Here is a 19,526-nt window from a genome sequence, read left to right as displayed (position 1 = left end):
GATTGCGTAGCAAATTTGTTCCCTCTCTCTTGGGGAGCGATGGTGAGCATCTTAGCCTTTCCATCCCATCTCTCTGTCTGCACAGCCTGTTATTTTCTTCCATACTCAAGAGTCTAATTGAAGATTTTCATGTGGCTGCTGAAAAGCTTTGGGTAAATTTAAAACCGGCAGCAGCAATGTCCTCTTCAGGTGAGAATAATGTGATTCAGGTGTTGGGATTCTGTGGTTAGTGGATGCTTCCATTGTCACTACTTGGCATATGATTGCATGTTGCTTGATATGCTCATATCCTTGTTGTATAAAGAGCAAAATCACATCGTACTTAAAGCCTTTTGAAAAGAATAACCATGCTAAAGGCAATTTTTCTCCTTCAGCTAGCTTTTTGGCTCCACTGTATCTTCTCCCTTAATTGGTGTGATTTCAGTCTTGTTGGTGCTGAATAGGCCTCGGGCACGGAACAGGTGCTTGCTCTCAACTTTGCATCACTCAGGTCTCTTGTTGTACTCTGAGACTTGTTGCTTTAACATTATGCACTAAAAGACTGGGTAATCCATTTAAAGCATGTGGCTGTAATATTTAAGCTCTCATTAATTTCCACTACATTTAATCGATAAAACTGGTTGTTTTTCTCTCCAACCTCAATATAACTCAGTGGCCCCAGACACTGAGCGAGGCATGTAGCTGTTGTGCTGGTAAGATCTTTATTGGCTGACATACACAGGCACACTCGCACCCTCACGTTAAGGACCTTGGCATAGTGTGATTTGGACAGCAACCCTTATTAATGTTCTATTAATGTTCTGTGTGTGTTGAGTTCTTGTTTACTTTTTCTGCACAGCCACAAGAGTGCTCTCAGTTACAGAGCTAAAGCTTTCCTCTGCAGCGGTGTTATTGTACACGCACATTCGCCCACGTTTGCACAAGCACATTACTACTAACAAGTTACATGTTAATGTTTCTTCACTGCAACGTCCCATTGTGTTCTTCAACTCATGATTTAAGTCTTAAATGTTACACAAATTCCTACAGATCTGTACTCCTACTGTACATCATATTCAGGGTTTGACGGTAACTTTTCCCAAGGAGCATGTGTGCTCCTAAGTTGAAAGTAGCACATAAAGCACTTTAGTTAAAGTGCCCATATTGTGAAAAAAAACACTTTTTCTGGGATTTGGGGTGTTATTTTGTGTCTCTGGTGCTTCCACACACATACAAACTTTGAAAAAAATCCATCCATGCTGTTTTGAGTGAGATACGGTTTCTAAATGTGTCCTGCCTTCAGTCTCCGGGTGAGCTGTTCAAAATCGGCCCGGCTTGTGACGTCACAATCCGAAACAAGCTGGCTAACCACAACCGTTAGCTCGTAGCGTTAGCATGCTAACGCTAGCGTTAGCATGCTAATATGGGTGCTTTAATGCGAGTGAAACGCTCTGTCGAGCCCTGATATTGACGCATGCCAAATGGGCCTTCATGAGACTGGAGAGAGTGTCGCTTAAATTCGGTTTTCACTAACTGAGTGGGTAGGCCTTCACCATTGGTTCCCAAACTGGGGAACGTGAACCCCATTCAGAGGTTGAAAGTTTGAAGCGGTACAGGACTGTAAAAAGTTTGGGAAACACTGGCCTACGCAAAGCATTTTGGTAAGCTTCAGGAGCCAAGCCTAGGGCTAGGTAGTATCATCCGAAGTCCATTTTCCTCCACAGCAGTAACGTTACATTGCTTAGCTTCTGTCCCGTTACTTCCAAACTTGGCACAGCTAACGTTGACTCAGCTTATTTTGATGCAAGTTTTGTACGTAAGCAGGAAATTGGCACAACATGAAAGTGAAAGCAGTGCTCTCTTTATTTAAATGTGGAAGTGCGATTAAAATATTATGTCCCTAAAATCAAAGCATGATCCAGCTCTCAATATTATCAAAATAATCATGATGATCATTTTGACCATAATCAAGCAGCCCTATCGGAGAGTCTCCTCTACAGGTGCAGCAGTGTGTTTGACCGCTCTAGGGAAAGTTATGCTAGAGTTGTAACTTCCATACAGCTTTTCTAATGAGATAATTTGCATACAAATGTTTTGATGTAGACATGGAGTTATAAGAGTAGCATGGGTCCTTTCAGGAATAGCCTAGAATCTAGGCCCTACTTTATAGTACGAGTGTATGTGGTTGAGCAAGAAAGTGATGGTGAATGCGCTCAGAGCAGACAGGTTTTGGCGATTGGAGCGGAGAAGAAATTTACAGTAAAGTTTAAGGTGGTAGTAAATGTAGGGCTGGGCGAAATGGAGAAAATTAAATATCTTATCTAGTTTTTGACCAAATACCTTGATATTGTGATGATATTGTGGGATTGACTATTGGTGCTTTCACAAAATATTTACACAATACATTTTTGGATAAATAATCATCAGTATTGTGGATATAATGACTAAGTGGGTAAAAGCAAATAATATAACTAGTAGAACAGTCTGGTAAGTTCAAAAAATTACATCACTTTACTGTAATGCAGCCTTTAAAACTAGGAAAAGACAACACTTATGCCATATTACAATATTACTAGTATAGTGCCCCTTCAATTATGTCTGTTTGGAGCAGGCCAATTACCGGTCTACTACTCAATAGATTCTGTGTTCAGTTAAAGTGAGAGCTGCTTTGAATCCTTGAAAAACTTTAAAATAAGCCTAACAAACAGGAAACTGAAGGTATCATGTAACAGTAACAGTTGGTCTTTACCATAAAGTACTTCTACCGTCTTCTTTGGTTTCACATTAGCAAAAGCTGTCTAGAGTACCTGGGGTCATTTTTTTGGTACCACCTCAGATCCGCCATTTTTAAATGGCCAAGCTACTGTCAATAGCAACTGCAATTTTTTTTTTTTTATTCACTTGAATTTATAAGAAATGTCAGCCTGCAAAGTTTCGACATACACTACACCGTACACTATGCTGTACAAGTGATGAAGTGCAGACATTGCTCCGTTTGGTTGTGGATAAAAGGATCCAGTGAAGTCCAAGTTGAAGATGATGTCACAGCAGTTTTACGCGACGGCACTTTGACGGTCAACTTACACTGAGGGGGTACTATCTGCAGTGGTAAACAAAATAGAGATAATTGCTGGTACCAAAAGTGAGTCGAGCCACACCATGCAGTTGAAATGAACCATGTGCTTGGTGGTCAGCAGCTTGTTCTGCTATTGGTTAAAGGTGGGGAGTCAGTAATGACTGCTAATTCTTATTTCCCTTTCTTTGTCTTCTTTAGATCTTGTGTCTCTGTTTGACCTGGAAAATGACCTTCCAGATGAGCTCATCCCCAATGGAATGGAAATGTCCTCTAATGGTGGTCCAGGTGGAGGGGGTCCTGGTCTCAACTCCATCGTCCCCGATGCAGCTGCCAAACACAAGCAGCTGTCTGAACTCCTGCGACCAGGAACCACCTCTATCTTGGGAGGTGGTCTCAACTCTGCCAGCCCCCAACAGGGAGGCATGGTGGGAAGCCAGCTAGGTGCCGTGCTTGGTAAAAGTCCACATGGGCAGGGATCTCCCAATCACCAGTCTCCCCAGGCCCAGAAAGGAGTTTCAGCAGCTGGACAAGGCAATGGAAGCTCAGGCATGGTCTTTAACCAGGCCATGTTAAACAGCGGGCAGGGTCATGGGGTCATGGGCCAGACAGGACAAGTGATGAATGGGGCTCTGGGACAGGCAGGTCGGGGTAGACCTGGCATGCAGTACCAGGGTCAAGGCATGCAGGGGGCACAAGTGGGTGCTGGACCTGTTGGAGGCAGTGTGCTGGCAGAGACACTCACCCAAGGAGGACCACAGTTGGGTGCACACAACACGTTGAATGCTCAACAAGCTGGAAACATGAATAAGGTGAGGTTCAAAATTCTACTTAATTAGTTCCACAAGTTACAAGTATTTTGCTCAGCAAGGTACAAGACTGGCACAGAGCATGGACGATTATAATAATCTGTTAAGCACATAAAATACTAACCACAAAGGTCCACCTGTCAAATGGCTACTGCATGTTCAAATTTTACCAACCACTCAATAGATAACCATTGTTTTTATTTTTGGCTGGTGGGTGAATCAAATCTACCAACCACATGCTTATTTTACCAGCATTTGGCTGGTGGATGGTGCTAATTGTGTACCTTGCTAACCAGAGCACGGTCATGTTTGCAAATATATAAAATGTTCACATATCCAGTGTTATCAGTTCTGTTTTCACTTTCATTTTAAATCCACAGTAATTCATAAACCATAGCAGCTATGGGTACCGTATTACTTCTATTGCCTAGCCCTATTGCTGGGTTGACGTCATTTATCTCCTCCTCACCATGTATTGATTTGTTCTTTTTCCTGGCTCTGCTGGAGTAAGCAGTAACCCTCTTGAGGGGTTAAATCATCAGTCAAGTGCATCAATCTCTGGGGCTAACTTCATCAGAAAGTTTCATGGTACATTGTGCTGGTGTGTTTATTACTGCATTCCGATGCCTCACTTATCTGTGTATGCCCGACCACCGTGTAACACCGGAAACACTGCCTATCTAGGCAAGCCTAGGGTCACAAACTAAACAGAGTTACCTTGGAGGCCAATCATTGTGAAGCAGGAGCTGGGTTTATTGTGGTTAGACAGGTTAGCTTAACCCCACTGACAATGCGTTTTTTTCAATAGAAACATTTTTGAACCTGGTCCAATTTTTGCTGACTGTAAGGACGGGATTTTCCTTACTTTTTTAAAATGCATACACTTTCTTTTGGGGGGGTTCTGCCTTTTATCAGCAGGACAGCTAGATGAGAAAGGGAAGAGAGAGGGGGAAGACATGCAGGAAATCGTCACAGGTCGGATTCGAACCCTAGACCACTGCGTAAGGCAGTAAAACTCCAAAGTATATATGCGCCTGCTCTACCCACTGAGCCAACCTGGACACAAAATGCGTACACTTTTAATGGTGACGTTGAGTCGTCACTTCATCACTGGTTTGTAGTCCTAGTCAGAAGATGGAAGAACTGTTGAATAAGAACCTGATTCTTTTCTGGTTTCAGATGTTTTTGTTGATGCCCCTTGTTTTTCCTCTATCACTCTCTCTCTGGCATGTGCCGTTTCACTCTGGGCCTTTGGCCTTTGATAGTGGAGCTGTAAATCACCTTAAGAGGAGCCGGTTTGTGTGTTACTGTGTGGTTGGGGGCGGCAGGGTAGAGAGGGAGGAAAAGAAAAGGACACGCCAAGAAGAAGGGAAACACTGGAGGCCTTCCTGTGTGACAGTGCTGTCTTCTAGCCTGGTGACACTCCTCTGTAGTAAGTGTGGATCATCAAGTGGGAGAACCCGTGTGTGAGAGGAGGATGAGGCGTGCTCATGTGGGAAAGGGAAGGGAGGCAGCAGGCAAGCATCTGTGTTTCTGTGCAGTGGAGGGGGGAGGGGCAGGCAGCAGTGCAGCGCTCTGCTCAGCTGTTGGGCAAGCTTCTCTCTGTGTGTCTCCTCCCGTTTCTCTCTCTCTCTGCTGGGCTGGGCTTGCTCTGTCTGCCTGAGCACTGCTGGCAGTTGGGAACCTCCGCAAAGCAAAGCAGGCTGCCGCTCTGGCCTTCATGGAGAAAGGCTGGCAAAAGCAGCAGGCAGATGCAAGTTGTGGGCCGTCGGAAGAAACAAGAAAGAGAAGCTATTCCCTTTTCCGAGGCCAATTGTGAAATAAAAAATGATGCATTCAGAGCTCTAACTTAAGGGCGTCCCACCATCCTGGGGAAAGAGAAAAAATTATTAGGTACGATAAAAACACGTTTTGGGATGGAAGGTAGACATTGCCTAGTCTATTTCGATGACGTTTCATTTCCGGGATTGTTCAGGTGCCGCCGGAAATTTCGCCAGATGTCCCTAATTTTTGGCCGGCTGTCTGTCACCTTCCGCTTTCTTGTGTTGGCATCCTAAACTCCGCTCAATATATGAGGACTATGGTTAACTGCTCCTCAGATCTCTGCAGAGTAAATCGAGACAGCTAGCTAGACTCTCTGTGCAATCTTAAGTTTTCTGATGCATGACTAAAACAACTTTTGAACGTACACGTTCCACCAAAACAACTTCCTTTCCGAGGTTATTTTGCAGAGTCACCATTGCAATTGTGATTGGTTTAAAAAAAAATGCCAATAAACCGGAGCACATCTTTCTGCCATCCCAGAATGCTGTGTGGACTAGCCAGACCCTCCTTCGCAGCGCTGTGGAGGTAGGTCTGGCAATGCGAGACTAGACTTTGCCTGACAAAAAATAACATAAACCATAACAATAATCTCTGACAAATGTTATTGTAATGTAATGCCAATGTAGAATCATGAGAGTACACAATTCAATTAATTCAACACAGTTACGATGGTGTGCACACCCGCAGTGTACCAAAAAAAAGGGTAACACAAAATTTACATATATTACAATAAAAAAAACTGATTTATGAATTGAATAGGGGTGCACGATATGAGGAAAATATCTAATTGCGATTCTTTTGACTGATTTTTTTTTTTTTGACTGACATTGTATCATTATTCTCAAATATTGCGGCTCCCTGCGATTTGGATATTGCCCTAGTTCATATTTCGATAAAATTGTGATTCATTGTGCAGCCATAGAACTGAATGCATGTGATATGAATCATTGAATGACTATGTATATGGAAATAATTTTACTGTAGAAAAACAGTCAGAATTTACTGTTGGACAGTTCAAATTGTATTTTGGGAGGGTGGTCAAAAAAGCAAAGTCAGCGCCCTTAAATTTCTACAGATTTTTGTAGACTTGACAATTTTACTTTTAGTAGTTATGTCAGCTTCAAGAGACATTGTAGCTAACATTGAGTAGTTTTAAGCTGTTTAAGTTTTTAACAAGTCCCTCTTATGGTGTAAATTGGAGGCACCAAATCGCTCCGACTAAGGCATAATGGAGTAAAACGTTTGGGGAATAAAGATGTAGAGTTGTGCGATATATTTAATTTGTACTTTTAATGTACTGAATCTCAAACTGATTAATTCTCAAATTCAGAAACTGTACCATATGCCTTCTCACAAGAAGACTCTCAGTGCAGGTGAAATATTGATCACATGTGATGGTATGCTGCATGATATGTAAATTGTCTGCCCTCCCTCTGTCCTGATTGACTACTATAGATGGGGATGTCAGGAGCTCCATTTGGCCAGCAGTATGGTCAGGCTGGGGTGCAGCAGATGGGGGCAGTGGGGGTCAACGCCCAACAACTCCAGAACAAGACAGCCCTTTCCAACAACCTGCCCCAATTCCCTGCTGAGCTGAAGGGAGCTGGAAGTGTGCCAAACATGGTGAGTGCCACTTGAATCTTTCCCACTCTGTTTTTTGTTTTAGGTTAATTAGGGAAAACGTATTCTCTACATTAATCTGTATCCACAATATCAATGTGTTGCTCATGGCACCGAAACAAAGATAAATGTTAAACACAAATGTGCTGAAGGGCATTGGTACTATGCTGGGCATTGGTACTGTGCTGCTATACAATACATACTCATAGTGTGCAAGTTCTATTTTCAAAATCTGTAAAAATTTTCTTAGAAATGGATATGCTGTTCTTTAGACTCGCTATCTATTGCTTCACATGTTACCTCCTTTGCACGCATGAGCACACAGTCTGCAACTATTAAAGTCTCATGCATACTAGCTTCGCTCTTCTCTCCTAGCCTTGCACTTTCATAAGGAGAGTTGTCATAGACCTCTTTAAGAAACCTTGACATGCTACCATGAATTACCCTTTGTTTCCTTTTGTACATTAAGTGTTGGAAACAAAGCAAATATATTGCACACACAATTTTTAACAGACTGCCACCCGGTAAATACAGTAGTAGTTTAGATTTTGAAATATAAGGGTATATATAAATAATGAATAATCAGGTACTATACATCTCTGGGTGCCCACAGCTATAATTTGTTCCTTCATTTCTGAATCAACATCGTCAGGACATCAGGAGAATCTAAACACTCAGCGCTTTTGCGACACAGCATCAAGCAAATTTCAGGCTTGAGTTGAAATATTTCAACAAATACGCGAATGCCTGAGTCTAAAACTTTGTCTCCACCCGGCCACATAGTGAAAGCAGCAGTTGCAGATCTTCATCAGTGTCTACACTGGATCTGTTCAGCCGCAGCACTGCTGTGTGCTCAGAAATGCAATGTGTAGTTAGAAAGAGTAAGGAAACAGTCTGATTAAGATGTCTTATATGTGGGACAACCTCTAGCTCACCCAGTAGAGTGTGCGCCCCATGTAGGCTAAGTCCTTGGCAGCAGCTGCAAGTTCGAATCCGACCCACGGCCCTTTGCTGCATGTCGTCCCCCCCCTCTCTCCTCTTTCCTGTCTTCAAGCTGTCCTGTCAATAAAGGCCATAAAAGCCCAAAAAAATCTATAAAAAAAAGATGTCTTATATGTGCCTTATAGGACAGTTTGATTAATTAATTGTTACATGCATGTAAATGTAGCCAGCGACGTCTCCACACAGCTGTTGTATCAAATTATAAAACAAACAAAATTAAACGCAGGTAATTTGAGAGAGAGAGAGCGTTCCTATTGGCTGTTGGTGACCGTTCTGTTAACTGTAGCCAAAGGCTTAGAGCTGTGGCTATAAACTATTAGATAAGAGATTCTTTATTGTAGGGCTGCTTGATAATGAAAAATAAATCATAATCACAATTATATTGGTCAATATTGAAATCCCGATTATTTAACACGATTACTACAGGTGTGACGAGACATTTGGCTCATGAGACGATTCACGAGATTGGGTTCACGAGAACGTACGAGATTATAAGGCCACAGTTTTATAATGAACCAAAATTATTTTTCTATCGTGTGTTCTGTGCTAATGCTTCCTACGCCACCCCGAATAAGCACCAACGAAGTAACCCTGACCCTGCTGTACGTGTGCACGCTCCCACACAGACATGCTAGGAGACATGCACTGTAAAGTTCACGCCTCGATCCAAGACCTTATTATACATCCATGTCCCGAGACTCACTGACAACAAAACTAACGACAGTATCCACGACAGTTATCCACTAGTCAAAACACACTTTTATCATTATCAATGTACGACAGCAAACGGATAGCGTTCCTGAAGAAGTTATCATTGATAATTAACGTGATCATTTACTAATGTTAGCGAAGTTAACGTAAGTTACGTGTTAGCTAACAACGTTAGCTGACAGTCTCCTCTCCAGCTTGTCATGACAAACCATGTAATGTTATATCTAGTTAATTTACGTTAGCCTACGTTAAAGGGAAGCTCTGCCGATTTTCCACCGGTGTTTGTGTCTTTGCAGTGTTGGATGAATGGAGTTTGGCTTCCCCTCATTGCACTAAATGTTAACTAACTTACATGACAAACTACATAATGTTAATTTTATCAAAAATATGAGTACTGACAGTGTGCTTCAAATACACCTTTTTTCCATTCATATAGCAAACTGTATTTACCTTAAAGGTCCCATGACATGGTGCTCTTTGGATGCTTTTATATAGACCTTAGTGGTCCCCTAATACTGTATCTGAAGTCTCTTTCCCAAAATTGAGCCTTGGTGCAGAATTCCAGCCACTAGAGCCAGTCACACAATGAGCTTTCCTTAGTATGTGCCATTTCTGTGTCTGTAGCTGTTGAGGAGGAGAGGGAGGGGGTGGGGGGGTGGCCTTGACCAACTGCCACTTTGCCCTCATTGAAAGCCATGATGTCTCTCTCTCATGGGTGGGCCAAATTCTCTGTGCGGGCAAAGCAGAGAAAGGGGAGGTAACCTTGCTCCTTATGACCTCATAAGGAGAAGATTCCAGATTGGCCCATCTGAGCTTTCATTTTCTCAAAGGCAGAGCAGGATACCCAGGGCTCGGTTTACACCTATCACCAATTCTAGCCACTGGGGGACCATAGGCAGGCTGGGGGAATGCATATTAATGTTAAAAAACCTTAAAAAATTAAAACCTTTTAATTTCAGGTCAAATCAGGCCTTCAATGCAATGAGAGCAATGAGAACAGCTGGCTTCCTGCCTGACTGAGGGTCTCCATCACTGGGTCGAGCCCAGAGGGCATTAGAGCTGTTCTTCTCAAAGCCCAGGAACATTAAATGTCCAAAATCAGGGTGCAAAGTTTGTCAAAAGGGAGGTAGGGAGAGTTAGAAAATAATATATCTTATTGTCCACCATGACAAGTTGTCAGTTTGACTTCACACAGTGAGCTGGATTACCTTTACTCTTTTGCCCAAGTAAAGTATATTTGTAATTTATTTTCACCATATAACATGTCAGGTATCCTCTAAAAGAAACTATTTTCATTCAATAGCTGTTAATTTATTTGATCTGCTGCACTTTGGATCAATAGACTCAGATTAAAAATGATGTCTAATGGATGTTTGTTAGGTTTAAGTGATGTTTTTGACTTAAGCTGCAGATCATCTTGCCTTTGCTGTCTCACAGAACGGTCTAATCATGTGAGAATGAAATTCTTTCCTTCAGAATTAGAATTTCATCCTTTGACACCTGTTGTGTACTTTTCAAAGAATGAGTGCTTAAAGTCCTCATTTCACAAAATTAATATTAAATGTACAGATTGAATGCTCTATATGTAATAAGTACCGTATTTTCCGCACTATAAAGCGCACTTAAAAGCCTTTAATTTTCTCAAAAAACAACAGTGCGCCTTATAATCCGGAGCACCTTATATATGGCTCAACCTCTCAAGGATCACTGTCACGTTGACGGGACACTGCGTCGCTGTAACCTCGATTAAACTTCCACTCATTCGCGTTTTTATAACTTTAAAGCATTAAATCTTCAAAATATACAGCCATGCGACACAACAATTGAAAGCTTAGCCTCTAATGATTAATTTAAGCCCACATACAAAGCATAAGATGATTTATAGCAGTTACACAACTGTTACACAACAGAAAATAAAACAATTCAGCCGTAGGCTAATCTGCGCAGGTGTCGAGAGTGCATCCATACCTTTTTTCGTTGTCCTTTCAGCAACAAAGTGGTATTTTGCCCAAAACTTGATTTTCATAAATCCACAAGAGTCCAAGGAAATGTAATATCCAAACTTTATATTCCAAAACGATCTGTTCGCCTCACAATGTTGAAGTTTCTGGCCGAATCACAACGGAAAAACGCGAAACAGTTTTCCATTCCCGCACTTATTATTGCCGCTAGCTTCTCTGCCCAGCTTGCTACATGATCGATGTGGGCGTCATCGTATTCCCTAGCTTCTAAGCTTTGGATTGGTAGCTCATATTAGCCATTCGTTAAGGTTTGCCTATGATATGGCCAATGGAAGCGGACAAGCCGATGACAACATGTCAGGGACCACGTTGAGACGATCAACATTTTCTCTGACCACTTAGATTTAAATGCAATATGACCCGTCTATCTTTTTAGCCAATGAGCAGACAATTCGATTGATATGAAATATGGGCATGACATTCATTAACATTAACAACGTTACCATGGGAGTGAACGGAGTTGTCAGAACGCTTAATAAAGTTTGACTTTATCTGACTGTTTTGTTGACATTCCCTTTAGCACAGCTCCATATAGTGGATGTATAACCAACCCCAGTTGTTATGTTATATATTTTTGAGTTGTGTTCTTACACTATCCCAAATGTTTCCACCAAATGTCAAACCCAGAGAAATCTGTTATTTTATTTTCAGACACGGCACGTTTCCTTTAGTCCTTAGTCAGCAATCAACAAGCTACTTTCATTACAGAAACCCCCGGCCAGAACTTATCTCCAGTGCCTGGTGCTTATGACGCTAACGTCAGTTTAATTAAACGTCGGGAAACAGACTATATCAGACCCAGCACCGAGTCACAACAGCGGCAACATCCATAGCGGTAGCTATAGCTACATCTCCGTAGCGCTACCGGTGTAGCTATGTGCGGAATTTCTCCCCCCTTTGCGTTTAGCTGTACGGTTAGCTAAATTAACCCGACAAAAGGTGGGTTAAGCACCAAAACGAAAAGTTAAGATTATTGAAGAGTGAAGGGGAGATAATTCCGGAAAGCTGGGAGATGTTCTGCTGCTGCACAACAGGCATCGAACGTCCTGGCTCGCTATCGCGGAGATTTCCCCGACAATCCCCACCCACACCCGTCTCTCAGCCTCGTTCAGTAGTAGTAGTAGTAGCTAGCTAGCGTTACAACAAACCCCGTCCGCCCTGGTGTCGAAACCATGCAAAAGGTGACATTGATATGTGAAATATTTTGTGTTTTAGCTGCTGGCTACTGTTAGCTTGCTGGCTCACTAGCTAACTGGTCAGCTACAAATAAAAATCTAATCAAGAAAAACGTAATTATGTTGGGGAAACTGCAGCTATTTTATTACAATAACATGAATAAACGTTACTAAACGTAACGTGAATAAACTTGAATGGGTCAACTCGTCCGTGAACTGATGCATTCTAACCGGCAGCAAAGGTGTTTAACACTAAAAACTCCCATAATTCCACGCAACTTCAAAACGTCTTCAAAAGTCCAGTTTTACCGTCCATTGTTTTGGTTGAGAGACCCCTAGCGGCATAAAGTTACATATTGTACGTTTAACGTTATTGCGCAACCTTGCCTCTATTTTCAGCTGTTGCTGAGTAACGTACATTAACATCCCATGGTCTCTTGAATATAGCATACCTGTACCAAGCTCCTTTGTAGTAACTAGCAGTAAAAACAAACGTCAAAGTGGAGCTCCGTGCTACTGAGCGGCGATTGTTAGTTGTTTAAGCTGCTACAGACCTCCGTCACAGTTCGGTCGTATCAGCGGCATTTAGTAGTTGTGTTGAGCCGCAAAAGAATTCCTCAACACCGCCTCTGGTGCCCCGCATGGTTCTCCTTTGGTGGTTCATTTATATGGAGTTAGAATCATGCCAAAACCTCACACACACACACACACAAAACGTGTTTTACTCACGCCCAACGATTCACAAACAAACTCAGTGTGGTTTGCAAATACAAAACATCATTCACAAACTAATGCATTTTGTTCTGCAAATAAGAAACCTACCTATCAAACAAATACAGTATGTTTTACACATACAAAAACGTATTTCTTCAATGACAAAAAATATCCTGCAAGTACAAACTAAAATCTTTCAAGTACAAAAAAAAATCCTTCAAGTACAAAAAAAAAAAATCCTTCAAGTACAAAACAAATTCTACAAGTATGGGGAAAAAAAATCCTTCAAGTACAAAAAAAAATCCTACAAGTACAAAACAAATTCTACAAGTACAAAAAACTGTCACGTGACTTTTGGCACTAACTTTCCGCCTTGCTGATCCACACACAAATGCAGGTACATTTTCTAACAAATCTAACACCTGTAATTTGCACTCCACAATAGCAGGTGGCGCTGTTAAGTCAATTTAAGCCTACCAGGACCATAGATATATATACACGCGGATTTTAAACGTTATTATGGTGCATAACTTACTGGAACAAAACTGAGCAACTTGTTGTTACTGATGACAAAACCACTGATTATGTATATTGAAGCGATGCTGGCGTTAAAGACCCGCTGATCGTTGTCTGATTCTCTAAAATGAATGCCGGCATTGCATTGTGGGAAATCGGCTTTGCATGCGCCCAACTCTGATCATATCTGTTCTGTCTTACAGCCTACTGTAATATTTCACCAGTAATAAGACCAAAATATTATTAAAGTAAAGAAATGCATACTATGATAATATCTACATATATGTTGCTAGATGTAGTATTATAGTTTAAAATGTATCAAAACAACAAAGCAATCCAGCTTCCCTGGCCGAAATAGACCGAAATAATAACATTAAAAGAAATACAATTAAACCATGATAAGATCTGGTGAATAAATGTTGATTAAAACAGCGGTTATTGGGCTAAAAATACCAATAACAGCAAAGCTGTATACAGCTTCTCTGTACAGAAAGAAACGTGCTGTGATCAGGGAATCTGTGCGTAGACCACGGATGATGATGTCATTGACCTACATGCATCGCATCCGTGGGCCCGTCACAGAATTTTTGGCGAATCTGTGAAACTGCCACAGTTTTTGAGTTAAGGGGCCGTGTTCATTTCACAGAATTCTGTGAGACCGGCAGCCTGTAGGCTACTACGAAGCAAGATCAACATGCTGGATTTCTTTCAGTTACCCGGCTTCACCTAACCTAACAACCACAATACAGTCGCTGCTTCCTAAAACAGGAAGGAAAGCTGGCAAAAAAAAATAGCGGACGCTGTAGCCTAGATGCGTAGGCCTAAATCACATGGCTTATCAATATCACTTCCCCATCAGTCAGGCACAATATCTGACTCTATATATATATATATATATATATATATATATATATATATATATATATATATATATATATATATATATATATATATAAAATGTTAATCTCTATAGCAAACGTGCGGGGGGAGGGCTGAGACCATTTGGAGCTACGGGAGCCCAGAAGGGAACGTCGGCAGATGTTAAGGAGAAAATCCATTTTCATTAACTACACATTCGAGTTAATCGATTTATCGCCCAGCCCTAGTTTTATGGAGTGTTTTGAATTTCTTTGTTGCTGAAATATGCTGTAGAAATAAAGCTGCCTTGCCATGCCCTACAGCCTGTCAGTCTGTCACCAAGCAATGCACTTAATCAAGGCAGGAATTGTCAGACGCTACAGTTTTGAGAAAGTTAATATTTAAATTTTATAGATTTATCGTTGTTTACCAGTTCCCCCTAATTTTTAGAGGTTTCACTCACATTTTCTTTAACTTCTTGAGTTTTTCCATGTGAACGTCCTATTTTGCCTTCTCTTTCTTCTCTGGTGTATTCATTTTAATTTCTTCCTTTTCTTCTCCCACATCTCTAATAGGGGTGCACAATATATCAACTCAATATCGTTATCGCAATATCACGTTGCGCGATATTATACCGGAAGTCTCGCGATAATTACGCAATATTTTGTTTACATTGCATCCCGCCCGACATGTAACCAAAGAGTATAGAAGCAACAAGAGGAGAAACTCAATAGAACATTGTGTTGCATTCAGTCCAAGATGGCGGAGCTGCACTCAATAGACTGTTCCATTGCAAGCTGCAGCACAACGTTCTATTGAGTTTAGCCACTTATTACGTCTACACTCTTTGATGCACCTCTGGAAAATACACATCACTTGGTAGCGTTGCAATTCCCCGACTCATTTCCTGGTTCTCCTTCTCCATAAACAACATGAAATCAAGGAGAGGGTTAACTTCTCCTGCTCCAGATTTCCCACCGTGTTCAGAAAGAACAGAGGAGACACTTTGGTTCTCTCACTATAACGTTAGAGTCGCTACTCACTCCGAAGAAAAACGCCGTCACTCTCTCATTTCTTCCTCGCTCTACCACACACACACCGGCTGGCTCGACGCACACACCAGCGGAGAAGTATAAACAAACATCAGCTGCGTGGAGCGCCTTATTTAGGTGCCACTTAAATGCCTGCGCTTCTCTCTGATGATCCGAAAACGGACGTTAGAGGGAACTGAAACATCGCCGCACGGGAGGCTAGTTAACAAACACTTGGCATTAGCGTTAGTTAGTTAGCGCTACACCTGACAGCAGGTAACGTTAGCCTACCGTTAGCTAGCAGCTAACCGAGCATTTTAACCGAGTAAAAAATGAGGTAAAAATGCTGACAGCTAAACGGTGAAGAGTGTGTCTGTATTTCACTTGAGATAACTGTAACACCAGACTGTAGCTGCCGTTGTCTGAAAAACAGCACAGACTGAGCCTCGTGCTGCATTCAAAGAAATTGTAAAATACGCTTTCCCATACAGTGTTTGGCCCATTGACATATATATATATATATATATATATATATATATATATATATATATATATATATATATATATATATATATATATATAAAGGTTTGGCCCTTCGGCCTCGCCAGCCTCGTGCTGCATTCAAAGTAATTGTAAAATACCCTTTTCCCAGCCAGTGTTTTTTTATTTTTTGTCAACAGGAATTTACTGGTGAAATAAGATATTGTTATAAGTTATTGTTATTACATTTTTAATAAATCATTACATTTTAAATCTATCTATCTATCTATCAATCTATATCTCTCATTCTTTCAATTCAGGCAACATTTTAAATGTATTGTTTTAGCACTGGGAAATATGAAATCTATTTTCGATGTGTTTTCCCATAACTTTGGTAATTTTACATATGTTTAAAAATATCAAAATTAATATCTATCGAAATATTCATTATCGATATCGCAATATCACATTTTTTTCAATATCGTGCACCCCTAATCTCTAAGCCCCTGGTATACGTCAAGATATTCTCCCATTCGTTGTATTTATTATTATTTTTTTTTTTTTTTTTACCTAAAACCTGAAAGTTTAGATGAAGAGAGTCTGATATTCTGATCTGTGCCTAACCTGCGTTTGTACCTCTTTTGCGGTCCCAGATGCAGCAGCAGGTAGCGTCGGTGGGCATGGTCCCTGGGGCTGGTGGTGTGTCAGCGGGCCCAACGGCCGACCCAGAGAAGCGCAAACTCATTCAGCAGCAGCTGGTCCTGTTGCTCCACGCACATAAGTGCCAGCGGCGGGAGCAGGCCAATGGGGAGGTGAGGGCCTGCACTCTGCCCCATTGCCGCACCATGAAGAACGTTCTCAACCACATGACCCACTGCCAGGCTGGCAAGTCCTGCCAGGGTAAGTGAAAATGATATGATGAAAAATCTAGCTTGAATCCAAAAAAAAAAAAAATTTGATTTCTAGCGGACTCCTGTTTGAATGTGTTCACCTGTTCAAATTCATCTTAGCATTTATGTGTCTGGGATGTTACCGGGTAATCTTTTGTCTATTCACTGTAAGAATCGAACGAGAATCTGACCGAGAAATTAACCTAGTTAGAATTTCAATAAAGTTGAGTTAACTGCACCATCTGTGTTGTGTGCAACCATAACCCGGGCCTGTGATGTGGGCACCATGCCAGTAGCTTTACATGGCCACTGGAACAACTCTGCAAAAGGTGTTGATGACTTGTAGTTGTTTTGAGTTCACCCAAGCTGCTAAATAGCTGTCGCCTTCAGCTCTTTGTATAATTGCTCGCCAATATTGTTCTTAGTAAGATTGTTTATTGATCAATATGTGGCTGACGACCGGTTAAGGAAGTTTTGTGAAATTTGCATCCCTAACATAACAGTAAATAACCGAATTGCTGTATTGTTAGACAGACAGTGCAGGAGGAGTTATTATGATGAAATGGCTTGATTTAAAAAAAAAAAAAAAAAAAAAAAAAAAAAAAAAAAAAAGAAATAGGGGGGAGTATGATGCTCAAGGGCTTCTTAATCACTTACTAAGTTTCATTGTTTCACATAATGTGAAGCAGTGAGGTCTTGTTGGCTCTTGTATTTTATTGCTAAAATAGAGCCACTCTACTCTTTTGACCCGCTAAGCCCCAAATGCCCCAGTGACTGACAACATCAGCAAATATGAATTCTTAATCCTTTTTTAAACGGCTGTCATGATGGTTGTACTCCATTTCATTGTCTGAGCTGGCAGCAAGAAGCTTCCCTCTGACAGCTGTGATTAGTAAGATCGTCATCCAAGGTTGATGAACTTTGAACACTCATATTTATATATGCTTAAAGTAAATGCAAGGATGCATTTATGGTTTTACAAGCTGTATAATTGCTTTTACATAGGTATTTGCACATTGTACTGTAGCAGTTGAGTTTTTTTTTTTTTTTTGACTGCACTGTATTTTACATCGTCATGGTGCTGATTTTGATCCCTTTTTCTTGCCATTTTAAAGTATATCTTTCTTGAGTCAACACCCATTTTACTTGTATTTCTTGTAGAGTTCTATGAATGCAGTGTCTGTTTTTAAATCCTTAACTTTTATTTACTGAATTACCACACCTCACTGCATGTCTTTGTTTCACTTTTCATATCTCCCCAGTGGCTCACTGTGCATCATCCAGACAGATCATCTCCCACTGGAAGAACTGTACGCGGCACGACTGTCCGGTCTGCCTGCCTTTGAAGAATGCTAGTGACAAGAGGAACCAGCAACGTGAGTAACTCCAACAGCTCCCCTTTGCTCTTATTCATTACTAAATCCATATAATAATGGGTTAAGTTAAAGGTTAATGGAGAACAATAATAAAGAATTTCTGATGGGTGCTAAAATATCATTTTGAAAAAAGAGGAAGAAATAAAATCTTTGATACCTTGTAAACTTTTTCAACAAGGCAGTTGTCACTCAACAGCGAGCCTCAGCTCAAGTCAAGTGTGTGTGTGTGGTATAAAGTGCTGCCACCTGCAGGTTGTGTCTCCCTGCCAAAGCTCTGTACTACTCGCTAAATGCAAGAGCTTGAACAGTGAGAGGATTCCTCTAGTAAGGCTGGACCTGTAATCTGACACCCAGGGGAGGGGCTCCATTGCGCTGCTATCAGTGGGGGCAGGGTCTTTGGACTGCATGCTCTCTGATTGGTCAAAAGGCCCTATGACAGATTTAAATCCCCCCCACAGAGGCAGCGTGCTCCCTGTCAGCAATCAACACAGCAGGGAGCAGTGCAGGGATTTTAGACGGAGGCCGGCTCAGGGAGACATTCTTTTGCTACATTTTTTTTTTGTGTACAATATTCAATGATGTTTCATGTTTAAACAATATATGAGATGAGAATACATTGGAAATATATATATATATATATATATATATATATATATATATATATATATATATATATATATATATATATATATATATATATATATAAATAAACATAAACCTATTCATATCTGTACATAGTAGTCAAATGTTTGTTTACCTTTACCAGCTTTGTTGTCATCATTTAAGCAATATGTCTATTTCTGTGTATGTACATTGAGAGCAACAAACAAGTTAAATCCCTTGTATGTGTACACTTTTTAAATATCACACTGCATTTATTAAATGCTTTATTTAATGTTGCCAAACCACTTATTTGTTTCCTCCTCTTCTCCCTCCAGCCATGCTAAGTTCTCCTGTGGCTAGCCTGCAGAACGCCATCAGTACAGTGGGGCCTGGCCAGCCCAGTGCCACAGCCATCAACAGTGCTGCAACACACATTGACCCCAGCTCCATGCAGAGAGCCTATGCTGCCCTTGGCCTGCCCTATGGCAACCAGCCCCCTGCCCAGGTCCAGGGTCCCACCCAGCAAAACCCCCAAGGCCCCCAGCACCAGCAGCTGCGAAATCTGAACCCACTAGGTACGGGATAGATAGGACTTCACTGCCATTTTATAGGATTATGTACAAATGAGAACAATACTATAAATCTGTTGCCAAGCCATTTTTCTTGTTAACCCTTGTAAATAACAATGTGTGTTTATCAGGCACTAATCAGAACCAGTTAGCAGGAGGCATGGGTGTCCCCTCTTCAGACCAGGCTGGCATGCACTCCGACTCCTCTCTACCATCCACACTCAACAAGTGAGCTTTCTCTTCCTTAATATGTCACACAAAACAAGGCCTTTGCT

The 19,526-nt window shown here is 41.2% G+C and overlaps 1 protein-coding gene across 7 annotated transcripts in view; it reads left to right on the top strand.

Annotated features, from left to right (window-relative positions):
- Positions 1-19,526, top strand: part of crebbpb (CREB binding lysine acetyltransferase b) — a 58,359-nt gene that overhangs the window by 13,521 nt on the left and 25,312 nt on the right. For all 7 annotated transcript variants that reach the window (XM_028598688.1, XM_028598685.1, XM_028598682.1 and 4 more), the window contains exons 2-7: positions 3,254-3,864; positions 7,141-7,308; positions 16,467-16,713; positions 17,966-18,079; positions 19,018-19,257; positions 19,383-19,479. In XM_028598688.1, the coding sequence (XP_028454489.1) occupies positions 3,254-3,864; positions 7,141-7,308; positions 16,467-16,713; positions 17,966-18,079; positions 19,018-19,257; positions 19,383-19,479 (1,477 nt within the window). The remainder of the gene's footprint in view (positions 1-3,253; positions 3,865-7,140; positions 7,309-16,466; positions 16,714-17,965; positions 18,080-19,017; positions 19,258-19,382; positions 19,480-19,526) is intronic.

Source organism: Perca flavescens, chromosome 15 (genome assembly GCF_004354835.1).
Source record: "Perca flavescens isolate YP-PL-M2 chromosome 15, PFLA_1.0, whole genome shotgun sequence".
In the NCBI taxonomy this organism is placed as follows: Eukaryota; Metazoa; Chordata; class Actinopteri; order Perciformes; family Percidae; genus Perca; species Perca flavescens.
The sequence above is the reverse complement of the archived record's forward strand: the minus strand, read 5'-3'. Positions and strand labels throughout refer to the sequence as shown.